The 23,405-nt window shown below is 39.7% G+C and overlaps 2 protein-coding genes across 5 annotated transcripts; both read right to left on the bottom strand.

Moving 5' to 3' along the window:
* Window positions 1-1,250: 1,250 nt before the first annotated feature.
* On the bottom strand, window positions 1,251-12,895 carry eef1db (eukaryotic translation elongation factor 1 delta b (guanine nucleotide exchange protein)). 4 transcript variants are annotated; one of them, XM_080886028.1, is made up of 9 exons: window positions 10,350-10,407; window positions 6,185-7,452; window positions 5,604-5,721; window positions 4,415-4,486; window positions 3,163-3,259; window positions 2,599-2,711; window positions 2,320-2,523; window positions 2,037-2,231; window positions 1,251-1,390 (listed from the first exon to the last, which is right to left on the bottom strand). In XM_080886028.1, exons 2-9 carry the CDS (start codon window positions 7,450-7,452, stop codon window positions 1,352-1,354), a joined length of 2,106 nt encoding a protein of 701 aa, XP_080742154.1. In that variant the 5' UTR covers window positions 10,350-10,407; the 3' UTR covers window positions 1,251-1,351. The 4 variants fall into 4 exon arrangements, with proteins under 4 accessions (XP_080742154.1, XP_080742155.1, XP_080742156.1 ...); XM_080886029.1 differs by lacking the exons at window positions 6,185-7,452; window positions 10,350-10,407 and adding an exon at window positions 12,764-12,895; XM_080886030.1 differs by lacking the exon at window positions 6,185-7,452 and having other exon boundaries at window positions 10,350-10,413.
* A 1,744-nt stretch (window positions 12,896-14,639) lies between these two features.
* Window positions 14,640-23,140, bottom strand: pycr3 (pyrroline-5-carboxylate reductase 3). Its single transcript, XM_080887366.1, has 7 exons — window positions 22,311-23,140; window positions 19,702-19,795; window positions 19,557-19,621; window positions 17,073-17,252; window positions 16,005-16,217; window positions 15,048-15,140; window positions 14,640-14,944 (listed from the first exon to the last, which is right to left on the bottom strand). The coding sequence occupies exons 1-7, from the start codon at window positions 22,755-22,757 to the stop codon at window positions 14,741-14,743; spliced, it is 1,296 nt and encodes a 431-aa protein (XP_080743492.1). The 5' UTR covers window positions 22,758-23,140; the 3' UTR covers window positions 14,640-14,740.
* Window positions 23,141-23,405: the final 265 nt, after the last annotated feature.

The raw sequence follows: 23,405 nt of genomic DNA, 5'->3' as shown, positions 1-23,405 counted from the left end.
CTTGTCCATGTCTTTGTGGACCTGCTTTGTGCACTGGTGTGCAGTCATGTTGAAACAGGAAGGGACCATCCCTAAACATTGTCCAGAATGTCTTGGTGTGCTGAAAAATAAGAGTTCCTTTCACTGGAACTAAGGGGCCAAGCCCGAACTCCTGAACAACAATCCCACGCCACCTTTGAAACTTTACACTTTGCGCAATGCAGTCAGACAACTACCATTGGTTTTGGTGGTTGCCAGGACAAACTCGCCCATTGGTTTGCCAGACAGAAGCCTGATTCCTCACCCCAGAGAACACATCTTCACTGCTCCAGAGACCAGTGGCAGCGTACTTTACACCACTACATCTGACACTTGTGCTTGGTGGCGGCTTGGGAGTAGCAGTTTAGCCATGGAAACACATTTCTGTCAAAAGTGGGAAACATGGCAGAATTAGATGCTTTTTTTTTGCTGTGTGAGTAAACTGGTTAAACAGGAGGAATGATCTCCTGGAGTGTGACTTGCACCTGTCTGACACTGAATGAGCACTACTACACCTCCAGCTTCTCTTACTCACACTGCTTGTAGTTTGTAACACAGAGGTCCATGTCCTGCACAGGGTGGAGGAAAACTTCAACAAGCCTCTCTATCCTGCTGTGTAGCTCTACTATCACCTTTTGTATTGTAACACAGCCAGTCTTCTTTATATTAGCTGTTTGATGAAACCAGGCTTTCTGCTTTAGTGTCTGTGTGGCTTTTAATGCATGATTTGACTCTCTTGTGCACAAAATGAAGACAAATGGCAATAGACTGTGGGAGTGGTCCTACAATCCTCCAATCAAATTGTTTTTTTGTTTGTTGTTTAAGTGAAATTGCAAGTGAATATTAATCAACAGCCCACAGAGAGGTAACAGTTTCTAATTTTTCATTTTTTATCTGTAATTGTGTATCTGCAGCTGCAACTTGAAACCAATAAAACATGCATTTTTTGTGAAGAGTCTGTGGAAATGTGGAACTTGAAGCCTCAACATAACCTGCTTTATTATTTTACTATGCATCACTAGGATCTTCCAGCCAGGTTAAAAAACAGACACCTACCTAAAAAGATAAAAAAGAAAAGTGCTGTCCAATAAGCTTGCTTTGTGGTACACCCCTCACCTCAGACATCTTTTTTCACATTCCTCTTGGAATGGCTGAATACCACATTCAGCCATGCAGCAAGTTTTAAATCCATCTGCTCTGAGACCTCCATCAAAATACGAGAAACAGAGAAATTAGGTTCAGTGCAAGAGGTTATTTTATTATTATTATTTTTAACCGTTGACACAATCAGCAGAGAATCAAGGCATGACATGAAGACATGAAGAGGACGGGGTCAGATCTTGTTGAATGCTGCTACGTCGACACTCTGGACCTAAAATAAAGCAAAAAAATGCAAGTGTACCAGGATTATTCACGACAGCGAGTAACTGCATGAGATACTGTTCCTGATGTCACCCTGAAGAAAAAAAATGACTCAAACTGTTCTTGCACAACTGCTCGTGTTATGGAGTCTTTCAGCTTCACTTTGTCCCTTTCTGCCTCAAGGTGGCAGCAGTGTGCTGACTGTGGCAGATAATGTGATGATTCTGACACACTGCTCTTATTTTCCTAGGTGAGCCATCCTCACTGAACCTAATCTGTTCACTCCAGCTTCTCTGATGCTTTTAATCTATTTTAATTTCTATGTTTGAGTATGTTTACCTACATTTTAATGATAAAAAAATGCATATATGTAATTAAAATTAGCATTAAAAGAGTAAGGAGGAGTAGAGGGGAAACGGTGGCTTTGTCTATTAGCCGTTTTACTATTGCAAGTTAATGCGATTTGGATTTCAGCAGCAGATGGCTGTCCCTCCATGAGCCTGGTTCTTTAGGTCTTTCCAGCAGTTTGAGTGTTCTTCCTTCCTACTGTCACTAGAGCATCATTTGATTTTGGGGGTTTTAGTGGGGTGATTGCTATTGTGATTATTAAATTCTGGATGCCCAGTTAGTTTGTTATTGTATTGAACAAGACTTACATAATCCTCAAACTTGGTGATTTCCTCCTCTAACATGTCTGTTCCCACTTTGTCGTCCTCCACCACACACGCAATCTGGAGCTTTTTGATGCCGTATCCAACAGGAACCAGTTTGGACGTCCCCCATAACAGACCGTCGGCCTGTACTGAGCGCACACACTCCTCAAGCTTCGCCATGTCTGTTTCATCATCCCACTAAAAGAAGCAGAAAAAACAGACAGTGAGCTTTTTTTTCTTTTTTAAATAATTGACCTATGACCGGGCTCAGACAGAGCAGACTTACAGGTTTGACATCCAATAAGATGGAGGACTTGGCGATGATGGCAGGCTTCTTGGCCTTTTTCTCTGCATACTCTTTCAATCTCTGTTCTTTGAGTTTGTCTGCCTCTTCATCTTCATCACTACCAAACAGATCAATATCATCGTCGTCATCCTCCTCCTCCTCCTCTTTAGCTGGGGTGCTGGTCTTCTGCTGGACAGCGGTGCCCTGAAGAAAATTAAAAGAGTAGAAACATCTCTGGATTCTAAAAGGTGAAAGCTGGTTGAATGTTTAAAAACTCACGTTTGTATAAGGGACTGGAGGAGCAGAAGCTGGGCTGACGGCTGCAGGAGACTTCTCCAAAACTGCAACCCGACATTCCAGTTTGGAAAGTGCTGCCCTCAAGTTCTCCACCACTAAAGAGACATGAGATACAAGAGTGCGTTTAGCATGAATGAGGAACATGTGAATATGAATAAAGAAGTGATGCATATTCTAGCAGATCAAACACTGTGAGAGTTAAGACAACAGCACTGAATAATCCTTTAACTTTACAACCAATCAAATGTAAATCAGTAGTTAATCCTGTTCATTCACTTGTCTCTGTTTTACAAAAGGTCTCCAGCTCTGTAGGTCTGCTAGACTGGTGCCTGCATTTGCAGTTAGAGAGCTTGTTGATTAGGGAAAAAAAGTGTGATGACACCATTTTCATGTATTTTTAAAAAAAAAATCCTGTCAAAGTCATTTGATCATTATTAGCTGCAGTTCTAATAATACTTAACTTCAGCTGAGGGCACCAAAATAGCTCTGCTGTAAGTAAAGAAGGAAAATGCATTAACACCTGATCAAAGCTGAAAACAAACCCACCTTTGTGTAAGCTCTGGTTCTCCAGCTCCAGGCTCTTGATGCGGGAAACGAGTTCTCCGTGATCAGCCGAGCTGCTGCTGATGCTGCTGCCTGTGCTCTGAACCGCAAAGACAGAAACGGAGAGGGATCAATACAGTTTAATGAGAACATCTGATGGAGGATGTGGAATATTAGTCGTTTCATCAAACAGAACACCCATGTGTGAGAAAACAGCAGGTTGCAGTCTCAACAGCCAGGCTCTAGAGCCAGAAAGTGACAGCACAAGTATGCAGCAGTTTACAGACCCCAGTAGAAATATGCAGGTGACTGTGTCTGAATTGGAAACTGCACAGAAAAGGCATCTGTAAGCTGAGGTATTCAGATCAGTAAAGTGTGGTTTTCAACAAAGTCCACTGACAGAGGTGCTTCCAGTGACACACAAGCTTTGGAGGCACTTACAAGCTGAGAATGTTGGCTTATGGGAGGCTGAGCAGACCCTCTGTTACACAGTGTAGTCTTCAGCTTGGGGCCAGATTTCAGGGAAGAAAGGAAATGAGGAGAAGGGAAGGAGCAGGATTTATTGAAGTTCATGCCAAAAGGAGAGCAATGAGGAGCACAGAACAGAAAGCAACTGGAGCAACCACAGGAAATAAACAGAGCTCGGAGGTCACAGAAGAGATAAAAGACTACAACCACATTTTTACACTAAACCACATTTACACTTTAGAGCCTTCAGATCAACAGAGAGCTTCAACTCAAACAAAATCTCCCTTATCAGTTAGTTTAATCCATCTCCGTCAAGGAAATGAAAGCTAGGAAAAGTCAGAGAAAAGGAGGGCAACTGGTCCTATGTGTATTAGACTGTCACCATAAAATGATAGCACTATAGCTATGTTATTTCTAAATTAAAACTAGTTTTTGAGCTATGCCGATGTCAGACTGCACTATTATTTCTTTTTAAAAAGATGATGATCACAGTGCCTGATAGTAGTCTGAACTGGGCATTATGTGAATATGTAAGCTAAGATTAGACAGCTTACATTTTGGAATAACTTGAAATTATTTCCAAGACAATTTCAATTTGTCATCTCCATTTACTTAAAAGAGAAAGACACTACCCCCAAAACTAAAAGGCTGGATGCTCTGATCTAAATGGTCGGGATTGGTGAAATTATATTAGTATGCATACATGTACTTGGATAATTTAAGCACTTTTAATACCACATCAATGTTATCCATCAAATGGAAATACAGCGTGTTCGATGATACTTACCCCTGCTAGAGACTTTTGGATGTTCTCCCGGGCCCGGGCAATGTCCTGAAGAATGGTGTTGGCGCCAGCATCCTTCAAGAAAACGAACAGCTGTCAGTGTCAATTCATCTCTGACTTTATGACGCAAGGACAGACTCCACAATTAGAACATTTCATTCCAAAATATTAGATTGATTTACACCCCCCAAAAACAAACAAACAAAAAGGAAAAAAAACAAAAACAAAAAACTGCATCTATACAGCTCTGGTCAAACCAGACCTCTAGCAGATTTGTGCTGCAGGTGCCTTTTGTATCATTTTAATTAGTCAACTAATTATTCTGGCTCAAAACACATGGTTGTGTCCAAAATCCCAAAATTAAGGCTTCAGAATCCAAAACCAGCAGAAGATGTTACAGTGGCGATCTACTTAGATGTTTACATTTTAATGTGGCCTGCGACCAAGGCCGTAATTTATTTAAATTACAATGTAATTATATTTACATACAAATATTTAAGGTTGGTACACTAGAATAAGGAGCTAACAAGTCAGGTTTTTACAGGAAACAAAGATAATTATACTAAATAATTTTAAGTACAGCGCAAGTAAAAAATAAATAAATAAATAAAATAATTAAATAATAAATAAATAATCAACATAATGAATATTCAATAATGATGTACAAAAATAATAATGTAAAAAGGCAAGATTAATCCACTTCATAATACCAAAATGCCCTGAAAAGTACAAAATACTAATGATATAAGATGGCGAAAAATTGTTTGTTTTCCCCCTAAACTACCAGGAAATTGTGTAGTACTTAAAGTTACTTAGAGTACAATTATTTTCTGTTTCCAGTAAAAATGTCCTGTATCTACCTTTAAGTATTTGTATGTAAATATACTTACATTACAATCTCAAATAAGATACTCTGAAATTCGTCCTTAGACAGAAGGTATATTCTAACGTATTACTTTATTTATTTTTAATTACAATAAAATATAACTTCAAATTCAGCCTGTGGAATAATACAGTTTTGATCAAATACAGAACAGAACAAACAAAATCTATGCACTGTTAGAATCTAATCTCTACGCAAAGACACTTAAGATGTAAATAATCCACATTAATATGGTACAATGGTTTCAGATTAGATGTGATGATTAAAAGCTTAAAGCACAAGATTTAACTTGTAAGGCAGCGTGGTTACCTTTGTAGGTTGTGGTGAGCCATTCATGTGCTCGTAGAAGCGCCTCTCTGCTTCGTCATAGCGTGGTTTGTCAAACCAGATCTTTTCCTTGGCCAAAATATCCACTGCACTCATTTTTCTACAAAGTAGAAAGCAGGGAAGGAAAAGACAGGGATGTATGAACAGGACACAGAAGGTCAGGGAAAAAGGAAATGAAGCCTAAATTATTACTAATTCTTATACTAAAAATCACTCAGCATACAGAGATTTCACCAATACAAAATCTGACTTTTTATTCTGTAAGAGACTAATTTTAATTTAGTTTTAAACAGCTATTCTCCACCAACAGCCACCCCAATCCAACTATACAAATGCATAACAAAAAAAAGAGGATGGTAAAACACAACAATGGGTCAGATAGTCAAAACACAAAGCATAAGGAAAAGATTGAACACAGATGAATGACAAAGAATGGCTTAAAGGAAAGAAAAATCAAATTCATGTGGGAAAAGAATGGAGGTGATATGATGGTCAAAAAACCCAAAAAACAAAAGATGAACTGAAACATCTGGAGCAGTTCCCTTCTCCCGGTTTGATCATACTTGTCCCTCAGTGGGGCGGCCGAGGCAACTGATGAGGCTTCTGCTTCTGGCCTGCGCTCCTTCTTCACAGCTTTATTCCCACTGCAACCATGGAAATGGCTCTCAGCAGCATCATACCGCCACTTGTCCAGCCACACCCGCTCACTGTTCGGATGGAGGAAATAGCGAACTCCTGCAGCTGCTACTTCTTCCTTCTCCGGGAGCTCAGCCGGCTCCTCTTCCTCTTGTATCGGGTGCAGAGCATGGAAGACCTCAGCTTTCCCCTGTGGGACCACACGTGTTTCCTCTGCTACAGTTTCTTCGTTTTCCTCCTCCTCTTCCTCTTCTACAAGGCTTTGAGGGTGGTCACTACATCTGGAAGTAGCAGTGCAGCTGGACCGTTTGGTGGAATTGTTACCATACAGGTTTTGGTAAAAGGCTGCCTCAGCACGGTCATAAAGTGGTTTGTCCAGCCACACGTCTCTGAGCAGCTCCACTGGGATGCGGGGCAGTCCGTTAACTGATTGCCGTACGGTTGGTGTGATGGCTGCTTGGATGACAGGGGTTGCAGGAGTTGGGGCTAGAGACTGATATCCTTCATCAGGTGTTCTGGATGCAGTGGAGCGACTGGATGGAGCTTGAAGGTCCAGAGAGTTTGGAACTGATGGCTGCATCGACCCCTCAACAAAGCGGCGTTCTGCTTGGTCAAATGTCGTCTTGTTTACCCACACTGTTTGTACAACATGGTGGCAGGCCACTTGGTCACCATGGTTGCATGATGGGCCAGCAGAAGGTGGAGCTGCAGTGGATGAAGAGTTCAATTGTTTCCCAGAGGATGGAGGTGATCGGTTCGACTGGGTGGTCGCATTAGAAGAGCTTGCCAGCCAGCACTGGTAGAGGCTCTCTGCTCTCTCGTAGACGCTCCGTTCAAACCACACATTCGCGCACTCAGACTGCAGACCAATCAACCCAGAGAGGTGATCAGACGGCTGACTGCTTTGTTTGTTTTTCTCCTCGCTCTTGTGCTTGTCGACTTTTTCTTCTGGGCGGCTCTCAGGATTAGACAAACGTTTTCTGCGGCGACGGCTTTTGCCACTACGCTTTCCTTCTCCGTTTATGCTGCCGCTCTCCGGAGACGACGACGCGGTCTCTCCATTTCTCTGGCCTGGCTCGGCCTTCTTTCTACAACCCAGCATGGTCTTTGTGGACTGATCCACCTGATAGTGGCTGGGAGGCTGACCATGCTCTGACTGATCATCTACAGAGCTCTGGGTGTTCTTCTTAGACATCTTTGCGCCGTTGCGGAGACAAAGGAAAGAGAATAACAGGCACAGGCTTTTGGGTTAGTGAGAGAGAGGCACGGAGGTTTAAAGACACAAAGGGGTCGATCTATTTTACACAGTGCTGCTGATGAATTATTGAACTTTTGCTTTGTTACAGAGATGCACATTTATGGCAATACACTACAAAACAAATTCTACAAATCGGTAGCAGAGAAAAACATGCAGCATGCAAGCAGATGGTGTAGACTGAAGTTAGGTGACTGGACAAAGTCTGTCACCTTGAGAATTCAGCACTGCACTTTTCACACTTTCGCCACAGCAGAGAAAGGAGCAGGACAGTATTTGGAGACAAGTCCATCATTTCAAAATGCTAATGATCAAAGCAATTACGAGACGGTTTTAGCCAACTGGCTATGGAATACACATTTTTCCTTAGCATCTGGCGGTTGCCAGGACTGACTGGTCTGTAGGTTTGTGTGACTCAGACGTTAGTGCTCATAGTGGCCAAACCTCAATAAATGATGCTCTTGGTTGCTATGTCATCACCTGTTGGTTTAGTGAAGTCCTGTTATGGAGTCTCGAGCTAAGTTTTTCACCATATTTTCAGACTGTGAAACAGAATGCTTACTGGCTTGTCAGTCACAATGGATAAGCTTCACTTCTGACAAGATACATCGTAGCCTCTACATATGCTCAATCCAGAAGTCTAAATTAAGCTTTGCCCCAATAAAGCAAGTTAATCCACAAAGACTTTAAATAATTGTGAGAATTTCTATGTAAAAAAAAAACCCCAATCCTTTCCATGTGGTTATGATTATAAACTATTAATTCATAGAATTAGTAGATATGAGATACTGTTCATACAGAGGTGCCTTACCCCATTAATACACAGGCAATGCATGCCTGTCTGACTGATGTTGAGAAACAATAATTTTAACATATCGCCCAGTTCTAACTAGAGATGGCACGATACCACTTTTTTATGTCCGATACGATATCATAAATTTGGATATCTGCCGATACCGATATGATTCCGATATAGTGTGTTTTTTAATAGATAAAACTGTTTTTTTAATATCTTGCTGCATTTTGCATAAATTCATACTGAAGTTTAAATAAACAACAACACTAAAGCTATTCTGTTATACCTGTATGTAAAAAATACACTGCACCCAAAAGATTTCATAGTTCAGCAACACTGATCAATCTAATAAACTTAAACCTACTCCATCCTCCCTATTCTAGTATTTTAAAGAGTACTTAGCAGAAATATTAAGCAACCTAACTAATAGGGTTGCAAACTCCCAGCAAAAAAAAAAAAAAAAAAAAAAAAATAGGGAACCACCCCCCACCCTCCACCTCATGATGCTTAATCGACGTAATCAACTTTAATTTCATGCAGTGTGAAAAAAAATGCACAGAAATAAATTATTTTTCAAGAACAATTACATAGATTCAACATCTTTCTTCAACAGAACTGCAGACTGCACAGCCTTCCCAAAGGAAAAAGTACTATAGCTTACTAGGGCATATTAGACTTAATAGTTACTATATACAGTAATGGACTTCTATATATTTTATATAAGATTAAAACTTTGGGTGTAAGATTCAGATAATTATTTATTAAAATCTAGACATTTTAAATGAGAATAAGAAAGAAAAGTGTCTTTGTGCCCCCTTTTCCCTGTTCATGCCCTATCCGCCCCCCTGGCTAAACTTTGCTAGATCCGCCCCTGCACAGTTACCAGCACTCAGCTACTTAGAAAAGGATCCTGGTGTAGAAAGTAATATTAAATAAATTCTAACAACAGTTTATCAAGCTTAAACGTGCTGCTGTTATTCAGCCGCTGGTTTCCTCTTTCTGGTGCGAAGTGGGCCAAAAACAAACAAGAGAGACGGAGTCGCGACAGAAAAGCTGATCAGCTGATCATTAAGCAGTTTCATGATTGAAGTAGCAGCAGGAGAGGGAGGGAGAGAGAAGAGGCAGTCGCTCTATATATCGGTTGTTAAGCTTAACGTGGGAATGCTTTACAAACATTCAGAGATGAACTTACACACTTGTTTTACTTCTCTCTGGGATCACTTCCTCGGAGATGAAATGCTGGTTTGGTAGCGAGGCTCCAAATACACACAGCCGCTCTATCACGTGAGCACACTGCTCCGACGTGCTACGGTTATGAGCCGAGTTAGTGTCGCAAATTTTGTGAGGTGCTTTTTTGATATTTAATGGATCGGATTACATTTTTTTATTTCTCTCCGATATCCGATCCAGTAATTTACGTCAGTATCGGACCGATCCATCTCTAGTCCTAACCCAGATCAATCGAATCTAATTTTTTATGAGTTTTCTAGAATCTGATTTATCAATCATGTCTTTCACGGAGGACACTGTATTATCAGAGCTAGTAAGATATCCAGCATATGCCATAGCTTTTATATTATTAGCACCATTTATGACTAAATATTTATGCAAAGGATACACATTAAACTGACCTTATAATGCACTCCTTTGTTTACAGCTTCCATTATGTACTTTACAAACCTTAAACAGCTTTGCAACACTGAACATACACAATGACATGATAGCAATCACAGGAAGAAAAGGGGTCATTGAGTAAAAGAAAAACATTAGTGGACCAATGCAACGCATGCGCATGCAAAATAAATAAATAAAATTAAAATAATAATACAGTAGGTATTACAATTCAGACATGCACTAAATCATGCATCTTTAAGTTTTAGTAATATACTACAATACAGCAAATGCATTCCCTATTGTTCATACAGAGCTTAGTTAAAATGATCCAAACTAATACAAAGCTATAACAACTTTGGGTACTGGTTTGGGAAGTCATTTCCTGCTTGATGTTTATGAGGAGATCTTAGTCAATCTGTTAACTCACCTTCTTCAGTAAAGGTGTTGAGCTCAACCTAGTATCAAAGTCAAATGCTCAACACGTTCTTTTCATCCAGTTAACCGCAAGCCATTGAAAAGAAATTTATCAATCACCACCTTGCAAAATGAATCAGACAATACAAGGGATACAACATTTAAGGAGGGTGGAAACAGTACAAAAGACGGACATAACTACCATGATGTGACCCATTGTTTTCTGCACTCCTGTTTTGAAGCCAAACGTTTCTACCATTTCCATTTTGGTTGCAAGAAACTGGATGTGACTTGAAAGGGTATGTCTGAATGTGAAACTGCTTGGTCATTGGCTCCCGACTTGTGATTGACAAGCCGTTAGCCAATGAACAAGCAGAAAATACCACTGATAAGCCTCCTACTTGACATGTGGTAGGTTTAAGATTTTATTGAGTATGATCTTAAAGGAGTAACTAAGACAAAGAACTAGCAAAGTGTTTACAGAGGTCAAAACAGAAAGGCTTTTTTCCTCATAGACTAAAGGACAGGAACACTCATTGAAGGCATAGTTATAGCCATCTTTAGGCTTTCAGACTAAAAACCGGTTTAAGGCACTTCCACATCGGCTTAACTTTTTCAAACCAGGAAGCTACATCCATCTTTTGTACTGTCTGTGCTCAATGCAAGGTATGTGACAGCGTTACAAGGAATACTCACATGTGAAATTCTGAAGGCAAGATGGGAGAAGACAAGCTATACATTAAAAAATTTATCTAGATCAGATATTCAACATGAAAGTCAACCTTTCCGCAGTCTTTAAATGGCTCCACTTTTAGCCTTGGATGATGCTGAATGGGAAAAATGCTTTCACTGAAATCCAATTTAATCCTAGAACATGAAGCAAAACTTGGACCCAACCCCCCTTCAGTTGGGAGCAGTTTATTTTCCTCTACATCATCAAAAGTAGACATTTGCTGTTAAAGCACATCACACCTTTCAATACTCAATCTAATTAACAGATCAAACAAATTAGATACGATGTGGAAAACAGATTTTATCCATCTTCTTAAAGAACTGCTGCCTAGGCTCAGCTGCGGTAGGAGGGGAGGTTCATTTATCCGTTTCAATTTCTGTGCATTTTCAGGGAGAGTGTATCCTGTATTGAGGAGCTCCACTAGCAGCCAGTATGGTTGCCTGTCACTGAAGTTAAGAGGATAGCACTGTTGGTGTTGGTGTGTGTATGTATGTATGTATATATATATATATATATATATATATATATATATACATACACACACACAAAACTAAACATACTCTTCTGAAGGCACCCCAAAAATATTTCATACAGTAGGAAACTGCCGTTTTTAATTTAGCTTAGTTTTATTAACAAAAGTTAATACTTAATTTCTTGGGAGCTATTTCGAGCTGCAGCTCTGGTGAGTATTTCTGGCAGCAGGGTGGTGCACTGGGTGCTGGATCAGCTCAAAATAAACTACATGGCAATTTTGGAACATGTCATGGCTTCAAGCAGTTTTTGGAAAAGAAAAAAGAAGAATTCTATGCAATGGTTGATTTAGATATAGATATATTTAGATATAGGCTGACGTATACTTAAGACAGTTTGATTGTCGGTTTTGGCTGGCTCACAACATTCAGTTGATATCCCTGTGACTTTAGAATTTGGAGAAAAATGAAATCACCCCAGACACCCTGTGGCATTATATAGAATATGCTTTGTTCTCCTTTGATGTAGAGTATCCTTGCATGTATATAGTTGGTGCAATTTCATTCACAAATAATTTAATTCATCAGTCCTTCCTTGATAACATTTAAAGAGGGTGGCTGACAAAGAATATATACGTGATTTAGAACAACAAGAATTCACCTCTCCTGCCCCGATCTGTATAGAAGCTCATCAGTGACCATGTTCCAGGATTCAAGGCAGCACTTCCACTTAAAGATACTTGTGTAACGTCATGTAGAAAACCCTGTCATGCCAAATGCTAAACAACAAAAGACAGAGCATCAGGAGCGCTGTCAACTTCCAAAGGTGCGCGCCCTGCTAACCTTAGCCAGCTTTCATCTTCTTTAATTCGGTCCTAGCTAGAATTCTGCAGTAGCCATTTCATTTGCACCGGAATAAGTCTACTTGTTTTAAAACGTGGCCCTAAAGAGCTTCTTTTTAATACTGACAATGCCGTAAAAACCTAACCAGCACAAGCAGCCACTGAAGCCGGTATCCGGCAAGAGTGACTGCCGCTCCGACAGTGTTAGCACTAGCACGCTGCTCATTCAGCTAGCAGCTTGCTAGCCACGGCTAATCCCAGCCAAGCGCCTGCTCTGTTAACCACTGAATATCCATCAGTTTACCCAAAATGTATTTTAAAGATTCCCACCACTAACAACCACACTGAAACCTGGCTGTCGGTCGGCGTTGAGCTTACTTACTATTGTGGGGGTTTTTTGTCTTGTCGGTGTGAGGCCGGGCCAGCGGATAAAACGTGTTTCTCCGGTCGTGAATGACAGCGGGAAGGAGGAAGAAGCGGAGAGGAAGCAAGGAACAGCGGTGATTGTGTGATCTTAGCGGGTGGGGGAGGGAAGGTATGAATCATTAATGTTGCCTCATGCTCTGTGTTGAATGTCATGTCGTTTTGATATATTAAAATTGGAATAAATGTGACACTGGAGTATTTGCATCTCACCAAATTAGGTCACAACTCAGTTTAAAGCTACACCTCATAATTTCCAACCGCTGTCTTAGTATGACAGGCTTTACTGTTTATGATACCTTCACTCAGTTATTATTGTAAGTCTCTAAATTATTTACATCTGCTGTTATAGACAAATCAGTGACAAAAAAAACAATGTTTCATTCTCTTTGATCTAGATTTCAAATCCTCTGAACTTTTTATTTCTATTGTTCAGCCAGTTCAAGTGAACAGTCTTGAATTTTGACTCATATGACGCACTGGCAGATGAACTATGTAATGTTATTCAGGGCCAGAAAAGGTACTAAATGGACTTGTCTGGAAATTTATTTTTCAAGATTACAATTAGTTTTGTGGTGCCTTTTGTTATCAGTGAACTCATGACTTTGTCCATCAATCCACACACACCCATTCATTCATTTTTTAATGTGTACACAGGTCTGGGCTGCAGTCTATAAAGAGACCAGACCTTTCCTCCCTAAATGCAAACTCAAGCTTTTTCAGAGGAATTCCCAACTGAGGCCCACCTCTCCTGGAGCAGGAAGAGGTGGGCCTCAGGTCCAAGTTGAGACCTTGCTAATGGAGAAGGGGCTCCATGTGGCCTAAGACGCAGCAAATTGTCCACCCTCTTCTACACCCACAGCACATGCTTTGTGGATCAGGCCACAGTCAAAGGGTAATACATTGTCAGTCAGATTCTTGGCTGACCACTGACTTCAGATCTAACAATATTCAGTGTATAATTTCCCAAAACAAATTAAAACAAGAATTTATCTTAAATGATTTATCCATATGGCTGCCTATTAATGTTTCTTTCTAGGCTTACTGACTCATTGTTGCAGTGGCTTGTTATCTTTTGTATTGAAGGTCAGAAATTATGTCAGCTAATAGCTGGTTTCAAGACTCCAAAACTAACAGAAAAATAAGGAACAGAACCTGATAACATGACACTTTATGAAAATTGATACTTATTTTTAAATTAGAACCATTTTTTTTTTCCATACACCATGTTATACACAACCATACAGTAGCTATACTTGGGACACTATCATTGTACTGGAGCCACACAAATGTGATTACTCTTATCCTAAAATTTAGACGTATGCTTTATCCAAACAAATATTAAATACAATAATAATAATTTAAAAGATTAAAATGATCCACTGACTCTACATTACAATCCAATCAAGAGCAGTAAGGCAGTACAGCAATGAAGATGTTCATAACAGGGGCTTCTGTAGTGATGATGAACAATATGGTCTGCATAACAGCTTTTTTTCTACTCGTTTAGCCTCTCCTTCAGCCTTCGAGTCTCACGTGACTTTTAGTAAATGTGACAAGTTGGATTTATTCAGCATTTCGTTATTAGAATATATCAACAAATACTGGTACAATCAAATTTGGGTTGTACCTTACTTGCATCCAAATCCAATAAGACAGGGTTATTTGAGTGCATGTAAAAACAGAAGTCATGGTCTAATATTAAACTGTCAGAATCAATTTTAAGATTAAGCCAATGTTGACTTTTAGATTACAGAGACTGAAAGAAGATGAGAAAATGTGATTTAAAAAAGGGACAACTTGGGTTTTTTTTTTGAGTGTGATGAGAAGAGAAGAAGAAAAAAAAAAAAAAAAAAAAAAAGGAGTTCAGGTTTCCATGTTGGGTATTTATCAAGTTAAAAGTCTAATGAGTAGTTCTTAAAGGCAAATTTGTCCATCACTTTCTGCTCCCTGCTGTTGACTTTCGGCCGAGTTCCCTGGCTCTCTCTGTGGCGGACTCCACAGCACTCATGGTTGACGCCCTCACACCGCCTTGTTCCAGTGTGTGAAGCCCATATATGGTTGTTCCACCTGGCGTGCAGACTTCTGAGCGAAGTTGAGCTGGATGCTTCCCGGAATCACGTAACAACCTCCCAGCACCCTGCAGCAAATAGCAGCTTTCAAATATTATATTTGGACACGCAGGAGTCAGAGCTCTGAAGTGAACTGTTGTAAAACAGAAGTGAGCAAAGTGTTAAACTGACCAGAACAGTCTGAGAGGCAATGCTGTGGGCTAGAGCGCTTGGCATGCCCATTTTAACAGCTCCTTCTGCCAGAGCTTCAGCAAAAAGATACACCTGCAGAGAAGAAGCTCACTGATCAGAATAAAACATGAACTCTGTGCCAGTAAGTCATTAAAGACTCTGGAAAAAGAACAGTTAAAAGAAATCATAAAAAGCCCAAAATTGACATGACATTCATGACCATGGTGAGCTCAGGTAAACCTCTGAGCTCAACTGTGCTCACAGGAAGCTCAACTTCCAGGCAGGTACTACCAGTGACAGTGAAGAATACCACTGATTGACACATGACCTGGGTGTAAATAGATTAGAAGGACACCTAGGCAACTGGAGCCTGGAATATATAAGCAACCGTCATCTTCAAAGCAATGTGTATGGTCTGAGAAATTCATGTTACAATTGTAAACAAGAAGTTACAAAAGCCGCTTTTCCATTAGTACCTATTTTCACCACGGTTTTCAATTAGGTCCCAGTACCTGGTACCAGGGTTCCAAGCGATCCTAACAGGCACCAAGACGTCACCAGACTGCATGCCAGTGATTGGCCGGTTAGGAGTGTCATTTGATGTGTTATGAGAGCATCTCGTTCATGAAAATCAAAACCACCATTTTTGAAACCCAGCAACGGGTTAAATGGCTACCAAAAGCAATGCCATGTTCCCCAAGTCTGACGAAAAGCCACAGAGCGAGCAGCACGTATATTCTTGCCTGAACTTCCACCTTTTTTGTAGTGTTCGAGTTGCATACTAATTACGTCATGTCATGCTCGGACACATTGCTATAACAACAACCACACACATTGGGTTGTACTCTGCTGCAATGGAAAACCAGTCGATCCGAGTAGGTACTAATGGAAAAGCGGCAAAAGACTTCAGATAAAACAAATAAACCAACCAAAAGAAATAAAATCTAGGACACTCACAAAGGCTACTCCGCTCCCGCTCAGCCCAGTATGGATGTCAATCCAGGCTTCAGGTCCCTCCTCCACCAAACCACAGCGATGCAACAAGGAGCGAAGTAGTGCGCCGTCCTCCTGTTTTGCGTGTGATCCTCGAGCAAACAGGAGAGCACCTTCCTGAACTAAACACGGTAGATTTGGCATCAGCCGGATGGCAACAGAGTTCTCAGGAAGGAGCTTGAAGTTAAAAGAGGACAAATATAGATAGATCAGCATTGAAAGTTACAGCTCACCCTAAAATGAAATCTGTGCATGCACATAAGTACAATTAAATAAAAAGAATTAAAAAAAATTAAAAAAAAATCAGCAATTAATAAAATGTAACATGCAAGTAAACAATTATAATTTGGCATATTAATAAAGAAAAATGTGCTTTTTCATAAAACATAAGAACAAGAATCATATTTTAGCATTAAAATATCCCCTTTATTAATGAGTTTGTGCACACTGGTGGATTAAGCATTAGAGAACCAAATGATGTTGTAATTACATAGACTGCTAATTTAGGGCAGCTCAGCTGTGGCATAAAGATGTAACTGGGTGATGATCTGATACATGTGAGCACTGTATATATAATTTGTGTGTGTAGTATTAGTTTCAGGTAGGAACTATTTTCTTTCCATACAACTATACCTTTATTTGGAACCTTTATTTGTGCCTCTGCCCATGAAGACAGGCGACTCTACTCTGATGTTCGCTAGCTGCACTCTTCTATTGGTAGATGGAGGTGGTATACAAAAAATACTTGAAAAACTTGAACATGAAACTGCTCAGAGAGATCTGTGGTATTTGAAATAATGGTTCGTGATTTCCATAAAGAGACACTGCTACAGAGTTAATAAAAATATACAAATTGGGGAGCTTTGAGCAACTTATACACAAGAGAAGAGAGACATCTCTGCAGCCATCTCAAAAACTCGTTCACACCATGACAGTACAGACATAAACACACTACAAGCCAAAAGAAGAACACAAATCTGATTCAGTGGTAATCTGTCCCTTAAAAGACACCAGAAACTATGTGGCACTCACCTCCTCTAACGTTGCTAGTGTTACTCCTGCTGCAACAGATACAATCATGTGTCTGCCAGTGACGTGTTGTGTGACCTCCTTGAGAACTAGCGGAACCAGGTGAGGTTTGACTGCGACAAAGACCACATCAGACCCACAAACCACCTCTATGTTGGAGTGAGTTACAGCAATGCCCAGCTCCTAAAAGCAAGCCGGTGTAATATTACTTAGCCAAAGCACTAGCTCGGACACAAGATCAAATCATGCTGATGGCACACAATTCCTTTATATTGTTAATTTTTGCAGAAGCATTTACATTTCTAGGACTTGGAAGATGTCCTCCAGTATTACAATTATTTGCTTATGACATGATTACAGTTCATGTTGCTTTCTAAAACTCTGCCATGATAACAGACTCAGTGTTGTTTCAGTGATATTAGCAAACCAGTGTTTAATGCCATGCAAAGTGCTGTTTAAGAGTTTAGAGGAGAGGAGTAAACTTTAAATGGTCAATTAATCATTTACTGGGTCAACTTTAAAAAAAAAATAAATCTATTGGATATAATCCAATTATCTATTCAGCAACTTTGTTTCTCTCAACGAACAGTACAAAGTTGCAAAAAGTTATAGAAAATTATTTTTCATTCTCAGGTGAGAAAAGTGTAAAACACTCATCAGTCACCATAAAAATATGCTTTTGGGAAAAAGAAAAGAAAACAGAAAAACAAAACACTAAAGTGGTCTGACGAGTGATTAAACCCAACAACACAGTTTGCTGACTCATTTTTGGGGAAAGATTCAGCAGACTGAAGCTTAATAACCACAGCTGTCATAGACAGAAAGGTTAGGCCCCAAATCTAAAGTGGTATACATTTCATTTCCAAGCAGTATAAGAATATATAAATGCAAAAACCACCTCTCCAAAGAGCAAATTCATTTAACATTCAAATCATTAAATGTTCGTGTAAAAACACACACAAAGTTAACTTAAGTGACAAAAATAACAAGGGGTTAAGAGAAAATGCAGTATTGTTTATTGCGGTGCCCTGTAGTGGCCAGATGCAATAAGGTTTTTATTTCTATTGGTCACAGTGTTGCTAAGATATGACTTTACTTTCTGTTTGTCAGCTTTCCACACTTATGATTAGCTGTGACAGCCAGAAGACCTCCCATGTCAGCTTTAGTGACAACTGAAAAGAAAAAAAAACAAACATTTGGGGCTTGTGAAAAATTGTAATACCCCTTCATAAAACCCAGTGGTTTCACACCGGGCTTGAGAAATCCAACGCTTCCTTGTTTTTTAAAATCTAAACTAAACTTTGATGCACTGATCTATTGATGCAAGCCGAAAGACAATGGCGGTAATCTAGGAACTGACTTAAAAAATGATCTCTGACTTCATTAACACTGAGACTGATAAATGGACTCTGGTCAGGACGCGCTTTAATGATCCTTAAAATAACCTTTGACAAGAAACCTTTATGTGGATCTGGTTCAGGCTGACCCAATGAGACCATTTAAGGTGATTTTCAGTAGAAAATACATCGAGTTCAGATTCTGAATTTCAGACATTGTACCTTTCAAAACATGGAGGCATCATTTAATGACTGAATTTCAACCTGTGACCACATTTTAACATGAACTGCTTAGAAAACAGACTGTCTGCAGTTTTGCCTTAAAGTCATGTCAGGTTCACAGTCACATCATCCCCAACATCCCAGCTGTGGCAGACATTTTTTTTTTTTAATAAGGACAAATGATTGATCATTGATCAGTTTTATATACGTTTGATTGAAACAGATTGCTACAATAAAGGGAAGTAAATGTTAGCGGTACAGGAACCTAACTGACAGCCTGACACCTGCATTATTATACAAAGTATTAGCGTTAGAAAGATGGGGAGCACAGATTTTATATTCTGACCAGGTCATAGATCAATGATGTAATCGCCATTTCCATCCCTAAATATAGACGAATGAATGATCGTAAAAGTGCTCATGTTAATTACAAAAAACCCACATCATCTAACTGGGATTTTAGCATTTTTAAAACAAACTTTTGCAGTTTCATTTACTCCAGTATGTCCTCTGATGGTGACTTTATGAATGAAGAAATGAACGTGGATGTCAGTCAGTCGTTTTAGGTGCAGCAAGAGGGAAGAGAAAGAAACTCAGAGCAGGTTAAGTTCACAGAGTTTACCGATTGACTGACTCAAAGTTTAAGTTAACCGTCTTTCTGGAACAGAAAAGCCAGAATTTTCCTCATCTCAGAGTTAAAAAATTCAGTTGTTAGTAAACCTGATTCCCAGAATAGGGACCATGTCTACGAAAAGGTAAAAATGTTACAAATACTTACGCTGCTTAAAAATAACTGGCTGCTTCACTAGTTTTAGACTGAACTGTAAACTGATCTTCACCATAACTGCTTACTTCAATGCAAAATGATTCACACTGAGAACTTAAATGATAGAACAATAAACAAGATGGAAAAAAACCTCCACAATACCTGAAAGCGTCCCAGATTCCTTGAGGATGGTGCACTAACTTTGACGTTTGCAGGAAGGACATTTCCTACAAAGAGAACATTTATTAAATACTAATGTGTCCTTCATTCCAGTCCTCCTCACTTCTTCAGTTCTCTCTACACTCACCGGATAAGATGCCTTTGGCGATGCCAAACGCCATGTTCCCTGCACCGATAAAGCCAATCTTAAGCTGAGAGTCCATCTCAGGGTCCATTTTGATCTGAAACCAAAGCAGGCAGCAGGTTACAGCAGGAACATCGAGATAACATGATGCCAGTGATTAAAAATCACCATGATGACGCATTTTCCACTGTAACAAGGGTTTCACACGTTGTTGTTTGAAGATATTAAACTGTGTACATTTTACAGACCAAAAATAAATCAACTCAGGGAATGAATCCAGACAAGAATCAACACTAAAAACGTCACCACTCCAAAGACAATCAATTTGTGTTCAGATCTTTGTGTCCATGCATATGAGAAACCCGATTACTATGAGAAATCAGGTTAAAGCAAAAAAACAAAACAAACTCACACATATATGATAAATCCTAGTTGACAGGTGGTCAGTAATCAGATTCCCCTCCCTCCTCCAGTAAAATGCTGCCACAGCCTGGTTTCCCTGTCATAGGTCATTATGAAACGGCATCCTTTACCCAGTTCTGGGTTTGCAGGACAAAAAAAGGCTTAAGTACAGAAACCAGTCAGTGTGCACATCCGATTTCTCTCGTGTTTGGACTGCAGCCTGTATCACTGTATGTGGTCAATGAGCAACTGAATATTGTTGGTTTGACTGAACCTAGAAACACGTGACTCACACTCAACTGCCAGTCTCCCAATTAAACAAAGACAGTCAATAGAAGCGCACATGAAAATATGAATAAACCCCACTAAAGATGCAGTGGAAAAAATAACAGTGGTGTTTGGACACATGTTGCAGAGACAATAATTTAAGTGTTTGTTGGGGTACACCTGGATTAATATAGAATTAAAATTGTTGCGTTTTTGTTGATCGATATTATAGTGTTGTTATTAGTGTTGTACATGTTTCTACACAACATCATACCTACTAATTCAGGAATCTGAATTACCCTTGTAATGGAAACACTTTAATAGGAAGCAGTGTATTTTTGTATATGTAAAAATGTAAATTTGACTATGTTGATACTGAAAGCTTTTCCTATGTTTTGTTTGGAAAATGATTCGAGACCGTTACTTACCTGACAGAATATTAGAAACACCTTATTTCAGTAACTGAGAGAGTCACTCTGACATTACAGTCTTAATGAATATAGAACTGATTGCCAGACAGGTATACTGTATTTAAATTTAAAAAAGTGAGCTACACCTAATATCAGTGTATACTGTAATCCAGATGTATTAAAAAAACAAGCAGACTATGACATCATGTAGCATGATCTACTGACTATTATGGCATATTTGGGCCATTTTAAGTTTAATTATGGAGCCAGAGAAAGGGTGTGTTTTCTTGCAAATTTAGTTGTAGTCTGATTTTTTCATAACAAACATACAAGTTCAATATTGGAGTGCATCTGTTTTTGATTTTTTGTAAATCTTTTTCTTCCCATTTTAAATTTGACACTTTAATATTTGAATCTACAGTAATGTGCAAACATCTTGAGTCACCCATCAATACTTTATCTTTTGCTTCCACCCTGCATGTGTGATGCTTTGGGCTCTTCGGTTTCATCAGAAATTGTCTCTGTGGAAGACGGTTTGCCATTGTTAAGGAAGGGAAATCAGGAGGCTGAGGTATGCAAATTAAACAAGAACTAGGTTGAAAATCAGACGCTCGGGTCTTATGAACTGATGAATCTAAATGTGAAATTTTTGGTTCAAATGATGTCCAGAGGAGGTCAGGAAAGAGGTACAAGAGTTAGTGTCTACAGCTATCGGTAAAACATGTGGAGGTTCTGTCATGGTTTAGGGCTGCATTTCAGCCAGTGGTGTTTTTGATCTTGCCAAAACTGCCATAATACCATCAGATTTTGATCCACCATGCAATACTATCAAAAAACCTGACTGGCAACGGCATCATTTTTCAACAGGTCAAAAGCCCAGACACATGGCCAATGCAGTAAAAGCATAACTGGACAATGGAACATAAAATAAATAAATAAATAAATAAAAAAAAAGACAATGGGGCGTGATCAGCCATGGACTGATCTCCCCAGAACTTCAACATTACTGAAGCAGTGTGGGATCATCTTAACTGAGGCAAAAAGCAGCAAAAATTTCCTTCAAGACGCCTGGAGATCTATTCTTGAAGACAAAGAAGTCAAAAGGCAATCAAAGCAAATATTGACTTTCAAGCTTGTTAGAGTTGTACAAACTGTTTTTGCCTTATATTCTGTATTTTCATGCATGCTTTGATTTCTCAATAATTCATCACACCCATTTCACATTTTCCTAGCAAAATAACTGAATGAGAAGTGACTCAAGACTTTTGCACATTACTGTATCCCGGTTCTCTCCTTCTAAATTTAGGGCTTTATACTGCCAGAATATTTGAACGTCTTCCCTTTTGAAAGTTGTATAAGTTTATATCTTTAAATTAGAATATTCGACACATTTACTTTCCGAAATTTTGAATTTCCAAGGAATTAATCCCCGTCTTCCCAGGCGCCATATTTCAGTTATTTTAATACCTACAATGGCCCTCCTACGTCATCGTAAATTACATACGACACTGCCTCCACGGTTATCACACCTACAATTAAATCCAGGTTCTGGGTGGTATTGTCCGGGCAGGGCTGCGGCCAGTGTAGTACTGATGCTTCGCCATCTGACTCTTCTGTCACCTCGTCGTTTCTGTCAGAGTTAACCCCGGGTCCCACCAGAGGGTGTCTGGACTCCATAATAGCGACCATCGTCTTTTCATAGCGCCACCAGCCCTGTATTTTAGTTGGGGCCGGGGAGTCGGGCTCTCGCTTGCACTTGTAGTATGCGCTTTTGAGAAGTTTCCAGCGAAACTTTAATTGGTCCACGGATCTGTGATAACCAGCCGCTGTCATTCTCCTGTGTGCCACTTTGAACAGTTTGTTATTCCTCACTTTCCTTCCGTCTAAGCACTTCTTCATGTCCAGCTCCTTGAGAATTTCCAGAAACAACTCCGTTTCCTTCACGTCCCAGTTCTGCTTCTTGATGCCAGAATCGTCCATTGTTTTAGCAATGCAGTCTCATGAAAACTCACACGAACTAGCGTTCACACGGCTAGGTTGCTAATAGGTGCTAGCATGCCTGCTGTAGCATGAGCTGTTGTGATGTTGCTAGTTTAAAATCTTTAAGCAGTATTTAGCACGGAATCTTCAAAACCGAATCAATAAAAGGATTACAATTCTGCGTTTTAAACCCTCTAAACATGAGAAGAAAAAAAAAGCCCCGCTCATGCATCTGAATAGGAATAGCTTGAAAATAATCCAGGAGAGATTAGATTAGAAACACAATGCACGTGTTTCTTTTTGACTGGACAACTATAAAGTAACACAGTGACACAAACACGATAGCGTGAACAAAACCGGGTAACGCTGGCGGTAGGACATTTATTCACCTGATTTGTGTTTCAGATTTGCTGATATCCGGCGTTTTGGCAACCGCAAACAGAAGTTAAATTTAAACCGTGGATGCACCCAGAGCATACACAGAGCCAACCAGCTGACTCTAGCTCCACTGTTGGTTCGTTTGGTTTTAACTTCACTGTCGCTGCTGTTCCAGGTGGGCGGCGCCGCTCAGCATCCTCTGCGAAACATTCCGCGCATACCGGTTTTTTTTCCCGCCGTGTCCAGGACGTTTCAACCGTGAATTAAATG

The sequence above is a fragment of the Rhamphochromis sp. 'chilingali' genome, assembly GCF_963969265.1.
Source record: "Rhamphochromis sp. 'chilingali' genome assembly, chromosome: 7".
NCBI classification, from domain to species: Eukaryota; Metazoa; Chordata; class Actinopteri; order Cichliformes; family Cichlidae; genus Rhamphochromis; species Rhamphochromis sp. 'chilingali'.
Note: the sequence above shows the minus strand (reverse complement) of the source record. Positions and strands in the feature narration are given on the sequence as shown.